The sequence below is a fragment of the Bufo gargarizans genome, chromosome 5 (genome assembly GCF_014858855.1).
Source record: "Bufo gargarizans isolate SCDJY-AF-19 chromosome 5, ASM1485885v1, whole genome shotgun sequence".
Taxonomy (NCBI): Eukaryota; Metazoa; Chordata; class Amphibia; order Anura; family Bufonidae; genus Bufo; species Bufo gargarizans.
The window spans coordinates 450634951-450647873 of NC_058084.1; the positions used below are offsets into that span (position 1 = coordinate 450634951).

General features: G+C 42.4%; 1 protein-coding gene across 1 annotated transcript in view; it reads left to right on the forward strand.

The window, feature by feature from the left end:
• CUBN (cubilin) overlaps nt 1–12923 on the forward strand; it is a 231021-nt gene that overhangs the window by 71209 nt on the left and 146889 nt on the right. Inside the window, 1 exon segment of the mRNA XM_044294650.1 lies at nt 5048–5207. Coding sequence (XP_044150585.1) covers nt 5048–5207 — 160 coding nt within the window.

Below are 12923 nucleotides of genomic sequence, written 5' to 3' on the forward strand. Positions count from 1 at the left end.
AAAATCATAGGCATGGGAACATAAAGAGGGAACTCCCTGTAACATGTATCTTCTTATAATGCCTCAGCTGCTGCAGAACCTCTTCTTGAAGAGTAGGGGGGAGAGATTCCTATCTACTCTAGATGGACTGATGTGCAATAAAGAAGGCTTGCAGCATTTTGCATAAAATTGTTCTGCAGCAGCAGGGACACAACTGCATAACACATACTGCAGCTGCTGAAGAACCTCTTTTTAAAGAGAGATAGACTACTTCATATTAGTTAAAGGGCTTATGCCATGATTAATGTAAAAAATGAAAATCAGACATGATATACTACATGACAATACCTTTCTAACAAAGCTAGAACCAGCCCTGTACCTCACATGGATCCAGAGATCTCCCCATTCATTGCTCTTCTAGATTATCTTCAGCCTGGAAGCCCAGGGGACGTGTCCTTTCTGCTGCTGCTCTCTACCTGTAACTGCCACAGCTTATAAAAAAGCACATGGCTGGTGGCCATAGAAGATTTAAACTGTGCGTGTGTGACCAGCTCAGTGAGACGGATAAGAAAATTAGGAAAAGAACAAACAGCAGGTGGCGCTATACAGATACTTTTTTTTTCTATACTACATTTTTTATTACATGCAATTGCAAAAGTATTCAGATCCAGGTGCTGGTTTGTAAAATGTAGAATATGCTTCGTGACTCAACCCCTTTAAACAGTGGTTGACACAGGAAAAGTGATCTGTGACAGGAAGAAATCTCTTTATAATCGTCTGGTTCTGATTCCAGAATGTTAACTGTATGCAATTTTTTATGGTCGTGTGAAAGGGGCATTTCCATTGACGTGTGCTATATACCTATTGTTGTCACGGATCACTGGTGTAGTATGGTTAGGGTGTGGTAAGGGACATTTTGTCTTCAGTTTCCTCCATAATAGAGCAAAAGCGGTTGTCTCAGTTCAGTAAATGGCATTTATCATGTAGCGAAAGTTATCACAAGGCACTAATGTATTGTGATTGTCCAGATTGCTTCCTTTGCTGGTTGGATTCATTTTTCCATCACAATATAAACTGCCCGTTTCCCTGGTTATGACCACCCTGCAATCCAGCATCGGTGTTCGTGCTGGCACACTATAGGAAAAGGCGCCATCCTCTCTGGTGGCTGGGTCCGTGGAAATGCACCATATAGGCACATATGTGCAGGAGCTCCCATCCCAGCCACTTCGTATCTGTGCTGCACCGCACCCAGAGAGGGTGCTTTTTCCTATAGTGTGCAAGCACGACCACCACTGATGGATTTCAGGGTGGCCGTAAACATAAAAACAGGCAGTGTATAATGTAATGGAAAAATGAATGCAACCAGCAAAGGAAGCAATATGGACAATCACAATACATTAGTAAGTGCCTGGTATTCACTTTCTCTACATCAGGGATGCTCCACCTGCGGCCCTCCAGCTGTTGTAAAACTACAACTCCCACCATGCCCTGCTGTAGGCTGTCTGGGAATGATGGGAGTTGTAGTTTTGCAACAGCTGGAGAGCCACAGGTTGAGCATGCCTGCTCTATATGATCAATGCCATTTGCTGAATCTAGACAATCCATGTAATACAAGAGACAAGGCCAGTGCCTGAAAAAGATGGGTGCCATAGCAAAAAATAAAAGGCACCCATTATGATGCCGGATTTTGCCACCTTGGACAGAAGGGCCTGGTGTTAGTTTCATCCACTGTGATTCTTGGGACAATTCCCCACTCCATTGGCTGATAGCGATGCAATTCCTCTGGGGAGGAGAGTCCTGCAACCAAGGCCGGCTCCTCTATCCAAGGGCCCCACAGGTGCCACATGTTCTACCTGTATGAGATTTGGAAATAATTTAGATTTCTTTTCATATAATTTTATACCTGCAATTTATGGTTTTTTTTTATTTACATGTTAGCTATTTTTTTCTTTCTATAACATAATACGACCCTTATATAAACTATTTACCTCTGTACATTTGATAAATTTTGATATATCACACATTTACTTTCTGGCAAACGTGTATTGGCTAGACGTGCGAGAGCGATTCGCTCAGAGAGTGTTTATTGAGGGTGGCTATTTCTGAGCACTTTTTATTTATTTTTACTTTTTTATACTCTGTTCCTCTTTGGTCAGAAAAGACCATTTTTGAACTTATTATTACTATTATTTTTAACATTATTCTCCAGTGTAATCAGGACTTTCTCTCAAGCTGCATGGTGGGATAAAGTATTAGATTGTTGTCAGTAGTAGCATGGCGAGTGTATAGGAGGTTTCCATGGAGACGAGGATTGTATACCGCCACACATGGTCAGGAGGAAATGGCATAAATAGCGCGTGCTGAGCACAAGAGTGAAAACACTGTTTTTGTGGTTATTGCTAAGGAACAAAATGTAAATACAGATTCTTTCCCCTATTAGTCTGACACATATGTAAAAATGTATAAAGTCAACCTTCCTATAATCCAGCCTCAATGAGACCACATGGATGGCAGATGGACGTAGCAAAGTAGATCAAATGTTATTTTACCAAGAATCTCGGGTTTAGAGAATTTTACATATGATATTTGCAAATTCCATTATAGAAGTTCCTAATATAACAGACTGGATCCCTGTCAATAAACTGTTAATAGGATGGAACCAATAGAGATCAGGTAAAATCTGACAGGATATGTTCAAATTCCCTGCAGTACCTCCACATGGAAAATGGAGCATTACCCATTAACCTTTAGGGTTTTTTTTCCAATGCATTTTACTCATTTTGGGCTAAAAAAAATTTTTCAATTGTTTTTTAATAAAAAATCTTCTGCAGTTTTCGAGATACAAAGGTTTAAAGGTTGTGGAGTATCACTTCTCAGTCTCATCAGCTGACAGCTCTTGTAAAGCCTTATCTCTGATCTCCTGAACTGATAAACACTCATGTAAGCCATATTCATACCAATTTGATAGAAGGTTAGCTATAATAAGTGTTGATGAGGTCAGGAGTTCAGAGATAAGGCTTCATATATTGACAGTCTGCAAATAGACTGATGTTTTAACCCTTGTATCTCAAAAGCGGCTGCACATTTTTAATAAAGACCATTTAAAAAAAAGCAGGACATGTTCAGCAGGACATGAGTGAGGCCACTTTCACATTAGCATTTTCAATTCCGCTATTGAGATCTGTCATAGGATCTCAATAGCGGAAGAAAACGCTTCCGTTTTGTCCCCATTCATTGTCAATAGGGACAAAACTGAACTGAACGAATCAGAGTGCACCAAAATGCATTCTGTTCCGTTTGGTTGTGCTCCTATCGTGGACAGAATACCTCTTCAAGCAGCATTTTTCTGTCCACAGTGTGGTGCGGAGCAAGACAGATCCGTCCTGACACACAATGTAAGTCAATGGGGACGAATCCGTTTTCTTTGACACAATAGAAAACTGATCTGTCCCCCATTGACTTTAAATGGTGTTCATGACGGATCTGTCATGGCTATAGAAGACATAATACAACCAGATCCGTTCATGATGGATGCATGCGGTTGTATTATGGAAACGGAAGCGTTTTTGAAGATCCATGATGGATCCGCAAAAAACGCTAATGTGAAAGTAGCCTAAAATGCAAACAAAAAAATTCCATAGCCTTTAAAAACAATGGACAGTCTGTGAAATTCAAATACATGTGAGGTGCTCCACAGCTAGGGATGTTCTTTGCAGTCAATCTAGCTGATAGATGAGGATCCTAAATGAGAAATTTCCCTATATTAATGCAAGAATCCCTTAATAAAGGATAGGAAATACAATTTTAGGTAATTAAAAATAGACTGGGGGAGACTTATCAAAAATTGTGTCAAGGAAGGTAGAGCATCCATAGCCACAGACTTCCAACTCTTTTCCTTCTCATCAGTTTTGATCAACCTCCCACAATGTTTTTTTTTTTTTTTTGCCATCGTTGTACCATAATTACAGTCCGAAAATTCATGAAAACATAAGGGAGGGGACATACAATATACTACAGAATGCTACCACATACTTACCAACAGTTGTAAATATGAGCAATAAGCTCTCCCCCAGACATACCCTAAATTTAACCAAAACACCCATTACTCTAAACCTTACAGGACAAAGACAAATTTGCCTAGATTGTCTCTAAAAATTCAAGACATCCTTGGCAAAGTCAGGACTATTCGCAACTATGTTACCAAATGTAGACACTACCCACTGGGACCCCGTTGTGTGCTTATCTCCAGTATCCTTATTCTTTTAATTGTGCCAACACAGTGCCCCCCATTGCCACCCCCAACAGCAGCTAACAAGTCTGAGACCAGACGCCGAGATAAATGGTGGGTGCAGGTCCTGTGAGTGGTAGACTCCTCCTCTCCCTTGCTTGACGGTGAGTGGAGTAGCAGCAGTTATGGTCCTTGTGCAGGGGTGTACACATATCTATAGCAAAACTTAATATAGCTCCCCCACCGTCACACCCAGTTTCCCAGTACACGTGCTTCAATTAGTCCCAGGCAATGCAGAATACAAAACACAATGCAAAAAATTTCCTATGAATTGTGTTGCTTTTTTTTTTTGTGGAATAACTTTTAATAAAAAAATGTAATAAAAAAAAGTCACCCTCGCCCACTTTATCCAACTTCTATATCAGATGATGTGGAACAGGTGTTTCATAAATAAGGTGCTCATTCTGACCACTATACTTCTCAATATATTCACTGACATAATACAAAGCTCCCTGCCTGCAGCCACCACTAGGGGGAGCTCAGTGCATAGGAATTTATGCAGATACAATTGACTGAAATGGAAGCTGTTTGCACTGAGCTTGCCCTAGTGGTGGCTGCATGAAAATGCTGTGTTTACACATTGGGAAGAAGAGAAGGCCCCCTCCCCACATGCTCTTTCTGACTCCATTGAAGGTATGCCACTGTCCTTTTGTAGGCCGAGACCTATTAGTAATCCGATGATCTACTAGTAAATTACATTCAACGCTTGACTGACCTGGGTACTAGACAATCCTATTGCATTCATACCAATTTCATGAACCAATACCCTTTTCTTTTCAGCTTTATGATGGACCTAATGACCAAGCCAGACTTATTGGGACTTACTGTGGAGAAAAGTTGCCTCCAGACGGCATTACCAATGGTACAAGCCTTCATGTAGTCTTCCAGTCAGATGGTATCACAGGACGTCGAGGATTTCAGCTATCATGGAGCATCAATGGTAAGGCCATTATTTGAAGATGTTTATTATATGATCAGACATTGTGTGACACCTGATTGTCTATATAAGCTCCATTAGGTGACAGACTGGTATATGCATGTCATATATCCAAAGGACCTTTTGAGGAACATGTAATAGTGACTTCATAGGTGTGCAATAGGCTGCAATAAATGACTCCTACCAAGGGTAAATGTAGTGTATGTGCAACCTGTGCAGTCACATAGGACCTAGTAGGTTGGAGCGCCCATCGTAGTACTGCATCCTACTGTCCTATTAGATTGCATGTACGGGAAATGGATTTCATGGGTCACGATTACGTACTGGTGGATTGTCAGAAAGAATAAACTATGCAAGTCCAATGGGTCCATATATAATGTTGTTGCATGAAGGCCCTCTGCCAGGGGCGTCGTTAGGTCAAAACATTCGGGGCTTGAACCCCAAATGTTTTGTCCAGTGCCCCGAATGTTATGAAGGTAGGCAGCATTTTCTTTTTATTTGGCTATTCCAGGGCCCTTTAATATTGATTGGACCTGGGCAGCCCCACAAATCATCCCCCCCACCTCCCCTGTACTTGTTCCACTGATCCGCTACTTGCGGGCTGCACGGGCATAAGTTCAGTCATATCGGTGCGCAATCCCATCCTGCGGCGCGTGATCCCGCGAGACCTCCTGTGGGAGGTCACTGATCTCGCAGGATCACGCGCCGCAGGACAAGATTGCGCACTGAAGTGACTGAACTCAAACCCTAGCAACGCCCCTGCCCTCTGCAGAAGTGATCCAGTCTGATTACAGGGGAGGAATGACAATAGACCCTACAGGGAAATTTCCCAGTGGACCGATGCCCAGGGGACTGCCTCCCAGTGGCCGGCCAGGTACATAACGATTACATGCTCTCAGCGTTATTAATGCTAGGAGCATCAGGTACTTATTTTCCAACCCGGTGGCCGCAGGTCCCCCTCCTGAATTCTATACATTATGGACAGGGGTTGTTCTACTGGATTGACCCTCCCCGTTACATTGCGCCCCTGCACTATTTATACCAGAGATTATATCCCAAGGTGGAGCTTTGCTATAATTAAATGGAATTAGAACCGATCAAGTGGTTTCTGGAACAAGAAAAGACAAATCTCTTGAATTTCATTCAGTTACTGATGACTCACAGTCAGTTCCAGCCATGTGCAATAAAATGGAAAGAAACGTTTGAAATGATTTGTGATTCCTTTAATGCTCCTCATTATTTTGATATCATAGATGTAGCAGAGCTGACTTTGGGTCATAGTATCAGATTGTGGAGGGTAAGGGTTCACAGAAACCCTTGCCCAATATACACAAGAGGAGCTGTGAAGAAGAGCTTGAGCGAGTGATAGATTCTGAGGATAGTGATAGATACTTGAGAATAGTCCCAGTAAGAGGACTGAAACGTCGCTGCTTGGGTGAATAAAGGACACACATTTTCACCAATTGGAAGTGCTGTGGTTCGTCTTTTCCTAGATAGATAGATAGATAGATAGATAGGCGTATAGATAGATAGATAGCTCTATTAGACATGATGGGTGGAGACCAGCTGCCATCCTCTGCACACATAAAGCAGAGGAAAATGTGATTCCTAACCTTCTCTTACTCACTCAGAAGCAGCGCCAGGATCATGGAGGATATTAGAGTAGTACTGACCTGTATGGATTTGTATAAAGCACTTGAGCTGAGATATAAACTTACTATTTAGTTTCAGAAGTTTTTTTGTTAGCTCTCCTGGAGTCCTGTCTCACTCTGCTCCCACTCTCTCTCCCCCCCCCCCCCCCTCCATAGACTTGTATTGACATGTGTAATATGTTCCTGCTGTGAGCAGCTCCAATCCTGGACGGATTCAAAGCATATTTCAAAGAGAAAAACATTTAGCAAGGGAACAAGGGGGAGGGGATGAACAGCGGATAACATGAGAACTAGACTTTACTCTCTAAGAAATATTACATTATTTTCTTATGACCGCTTGTACTATTGATATTGACTATTGATATAGATAGATAAATAGATAGATATGAGATAGATAGACATATAGATAATAAAGTAGAAAGATAGATATGTGATAGACTGATAGGGAGTAGATAGATATTACATACACAGATATTTATGACATATACTGTATATTAGATAAGTGATTACAAAAGCAAAACCAGCTGCTCCATGTATTTCCAGTCACAGTGTTTTCCGGCTTCCACTGTCCAGAATTCCCAGTGTGTAAACCTTCCGGCTCTCTATCTAAATAAAGGGATTTCAGTCCAACTGATGTCAGTTCACACACCAGGCAAAGGAAATGGAAGTCATTTGTTCTAAATATTATACTGGTGCACTGAATGATGTAATGGCCAACCCCCCAGCAGCACCAGTATACTGACATATAATGGACAGCACAATGACTTTCGCTGTATTATTGTATAAGTATCCTAATGTTTCAATTGTCATACAGTACATTATATATAGCGTGGTACCTAATCAGTGCCATATACTCGCCAAATAATCATTCCATAATGGCCAAAATAACAATGTTACCGAGTGCTGCCAACACAATGAGCAGCAAGAATAACATACTGTACAATGCCTACGTAGCAGTGCCACACAGAGCCAAAATAAATACCGCTATACCGTGCTGTAATAGTAAAGTGATGGCTTCATAAGTGAACTAATCTACATTTTATGCAATAATACTGCTATATAACTCATAATCTAAGTTCCCTATCAGTATATCTTTGGAGTGTGGGAAGAAACCGGAGGAAACCTATGCAAACACGGGGAGAACATACAAACTCCATGCATAAGTTGTCCTCGGTCTCATTCATGCATGGCAACAGCACTAAACAAAGAGCCAACGTGCTGCATGGTGGCTCAGATTTCTGGTAGCCTCGGGCACCTTGCCACCTGTGCACCCCCTAAAGCATGGAGTGACTTCAGCCCCACACCATTAAAGGGGCATTCTAAGACTTTTTATATTGATGACCTATCCTCTGAATAGGTCGACAGTATATGCTGATTGGTGGTGATCCAATCAACTGTTTGAGAAGGCACCGGCGCGAACAGTAGCACCGTGGACTTCTCCCTGCTCACCAAGCACAGCGCCGCACATAGTATAGTGGCTGTGCTTGGTATTGCAGCTCATCCCCACTCACTTCTATGGGGCTGAAATGTGCCAAGTCTAAGCTGCGAGAAGGCCGTGGCACTACTGTGAGCACCAGTGCCTTCTCAGCTGATTGGCAGGGGTCCCGGTTGTCAGACCACCACTGATCAGATGCTGCTGACCTATCCAGAGGATAGGTCATTATTATAAAAGTCTCAGAAATTCCCTATAAAACGGAACATGCATTGATATAAATAGTCTATTTTGTGACTACTTTATACAGTACCATTGTATTAGAGATTTTACTGTAGCTGGTGGTGGGGGTAGTACAAAAATATCCCCTAGTTACCCTGTCTGTTACTGTTAAAGAAAAGCACACTTCCTTTTCGAGACGCCTGCCCACGTAGCCTGATACAACTGCGGTGAACGCCCAGCAATCAAATCTTTACTACTTGCAGCCAAATTGCCCCTACCACTGCGTTAGAAACGACTTATTTCTCTTTATTGCTAAAAACTCTACTTCGCTGAAAAGCCCACATAAAATAAGAGGCGGCCGTGACTCAGAGTTGTACAGTCCGCGGTGACGGCTGACATTGCCAAGTAAATCTGGAGTACTACAGACTTCTGGAAATAATCTATTTATTGTCCGGTATCTAGGCAACGCATTTCGAGACAGACGTTTGGTGTAATATCCCCCGGGGATCTCCTAAATTCTTCAGACCCTTTTTCATGAAGAATATAATAAAGAGGGAACACACAACATAGCTCATATGCCGTTTCTTGCTGTACTTCTGCTTTGTGGTTTAGCCAATGATTTAGTCAAAAATGTAATTGCGAAATATATTATTTAGCCAGAAGTATCCAATCGGTGCGATTAACGTTGGTCAGTCTTATAAACTGATAAAGTGTAGTAAAAGACTTAAGGGTGGCCATCCCTTTGAAACTAGTTGGTATAGGGGTTGATCACTACTGTACCTAATGTTCTATGATGAGTGTTCGTGGTGGTTTGGAGACATGGAAGTTAAAGTTGAATATACTTTATAGATATTCTACCCCGTGGCTTAGGGTGACCTATAGGGTAAAATGTAATATTTATGGTGGTCTAGGAGTTTAAGATATTTCTGGTGTTTGAGAGGTTAATAAAATTGTATTGTGGTCTAGTGAAGTAAAGGTGTGAAATGGTAACATCCCTGGTGGTCTTGGATGGTGAAGTGGTTAATAAAAACATCCTAGGTGGTCAAGGATGGTGAAGTGGTTAATAGAAACATCCTAGGTGGTCAAGGATGGTGAAGTGGTCAAGGACGGTGATGGAACTGATACAGTGTTTCTTGGGCTCACCAGAGGAAATTATTCTCGGGGCCAAATAATAATAATAATAGACTCTTGTGGCAAATAATTGGCCCCCAAATGTTTTTTTTTTCTCCTGGACCTTTGGGGCCCACTATAGTATGAGATCCTGGGTCTATCAGAGGTTCCTTTGGTACTCTGATCAGCCAGTTTGACACTGAGCTGATATAAACATTCTCGGTAGTTTGCAATAGTAAAGGGCTATTGTAAAAACAAGAAAAACATCTATATGGATAGGTATGCAACAGAATGGGTAAAAGTAGTTTAAAAAAAAAGGGTCTGGTTTCTTTTTTCCCCAGAAACAGCGCCACTTTTGCCCATGGGCTGTATCCGGTATTGCAACTCCCTTTGTGAAGGGAATAATGGACACAGTCCCAGTGTTCGATGATGTTGAAGGAACTTTTGAAAATATCTCTGGTGGTCTGCAGTAGTAAAGCGGCTAGTAACAACCCTGGTGGTCTACAGTAGTGGATGGGTTAAAGGATTTTCCCACCAAACAGGATAGGTGATAAATGTATGAATGCTGGGGCCTCCACTGGTTACAAATATAGGTGTCCTGTCTGATCAAAGATCCTGCCTGATCAATAAAGGAAGCAATAAAGGTTTCGGAAGGCAAATGCTATCCGGCTCCCTTTCTGAAAAGGGCAGGGTCTTGTGATGCATATTTGCTCCATCCCTCAGCACATTAAAGCAATCCTCCAATCGGGAGCTCAAAAATGATAATAATAATAATAATAATAATTATTATTATAATAACAAAAACAACAATAACAATAAGTTAATATGTGAATCATATAATCTACCTATAGTAGATGATTACCTGCTATTTAATGTACCCCCTTCCCCCAATGATTTTGCTCCTTGATTGCTTTTTAGCTCATCTCCATTAGGGCAGCGCTGTGATCTGTGACAATAGGTCAGGGACTCAGGGCCCAGTGCCTGCAGGGAGTCTGGGGTAGTCTGAGACACACCTCCTGCCCCATCATTGGTTTATGCTGCTGCTGCCTCCCGCCCCCTGCAGCTCTGCCTCCTCAGATTGGCTGCAGTCTATAAGCACAAGTCACAGCAGGAGCGCAAATTGCTATTTCAGTCAGAGCAGAATCATTATAAAATACAGCAAAGAGAAAAAGAGGATCAGGCAATTGCCGCATATGTAATCAGGGGGATGAGCCTCAAGTTACGCATATACAGAGGTGTCTGGCAATGGCTTAACGCTATCCCCCCACTAATCACACACCAAGCATACATGTGTGTATGGGGGTGGTGGACCTGACAGTGAAAACGTCATCACATCTGGCGCTGTCAATCAAAGTGCAGAGGGTGCAGCAGTTGCAGAGAAAGCAAAGCCTCTAGGTGTAACGGTAACGCCCCCATTGCTCCTAGAGGCTCATTTGCATATATTAAAACTTCATTTTTCTCAGCAATGCGGGCACATATGAACATGGGACCAACACAGATGTATTCAGCTGCCAAGTGCACATGTAACAGGTCAGCCAGTGTCATAGGTACAAAACTGCTGACAGATGCCCTTTAAATATCTTTTAGTTGCTCCTTAGAATCTTCTGCATCTTGTATTTTCTCTTGTTCTATGTAATATTGAAATGCTTCAGCACAAATAAGGTCACACAAGCACATACTCATGGAACACACACCAATAGTGGATCGGAGCTAAAAATTTGGAATGTGAGAAATCATTGACATTTTGAGTGGGAGCCCTGGAGCCTTCAGAAGGAAGTAGCAGCTACGATGCCTCAACTTTCCATAGTCCAGCTCCTCGGAGAGCAGCTGAGTCATAATCCAAGTAATTTGGCTGAAAACATCTTATACGCCAGTGTGGGCACCACAAGAATTTGGGAATGACTCACACCGGACAATACGTTTTTGTACTAAAGGGCTGTGACTGGTATAATTTATAGCCAGAGACGGCTGAACATCAAACTGGAAATATGGAAATATATTAACCCTCTACTTCCGAGTAATCCTCTGATTGCTGCATGCATTTATTATAAATCTTTTACAACACTGAATCCGTTCATGCATCAGTCCTTGATCAATTCTATATTAGATCCACATGAGCTGAGGACAGTGGCTGCAGCGGTCACGAGCCGTATCGGTCATGTGCGCAGTGAGGTGTAGGTGTATAACATGAGACCGCTGCAACCACTGTCCTCAGCGGTACACTGTCGAGGAGAGTGATTGGCTATTGCAGTCACGTGCCACTACAACTTGTAAAGAAGCATTGTCAGAAGGACCAGACCAGTAGCACACCCCTTTTAAAAAAAACGGGAGACCCCATTTAATAAAAAAAAGATAGACCATTGTGTGTATACAGCTCCTGTACAGATTTGTGTCTCTATGACAACAGACTACAAGCAAATATTGTTTGTAGTCTGATCCAGCAGTCATGTGTTATTTCACTCCATATACCGCCTTGTTAAAGAGGTTCTCCAGGCTCTCCTATCTTAAAGATGTATCCTCAGGATAGGTCATCAATAACAGATTGGCGGGGCTTCGGCACCCTCACCGATCAGCTGTATGAGGAGACGGCGCGCAGAGTGCACGTGCCGTCTCCGTTCTCTCTTCCTACTCACCGCTGCTGTCTATGGCAAAGAGACGGGAGACGGCATGTGCACACTGCGCGCGCCGTCTCCTCGCACAGCTGATCGGCGGGGGTGCCGGGTGTCGGATCCCGCCTTTTACTGATGACCTGTCCCGAGGATAGGTCATCAATATAGGAGAGCCCAGAGAACCCCTTTAATGTTTTGCTTCTGGAGAAGAACTAATTTTGCATACTTATTTCCCATAGAGCACTGCTTGTAATACTCCATAGAAAAGCTACCACCCCCACCACCTCAGCTAATCTACGTATGGGTACCAGCACCCTAAATTGGTTTTCCTGGACCAACATATTGATGATGTATCCATAGGATTGTCATTAATATGAGATGAGTGGGAGTCTGACACCCAGTAACCCCACTGATCAGCTGTTTGTGGCAGGCGCAGGTTCTGGAAGTAAACTGTGTACGGAGCCGGAACACCTCAGCTCCGTACGCCATGTAGTGGCTGTTCTTCAGTACTGCAGTTGATGCTCCAGTGAATGGGAGCTGAGATGCAGTACCCAAGAAGTCTAATTTCGAAAAAGGCAATTTCTATAGCACTCCTTTAAAAAAAAAAATCCTTTATTGTAAATGCATTAAAAACATCTTGTACAAAAGGATAAAAAAGCAAAAAAAAAAACATGCGTTTCAGACAGAGTAAGAC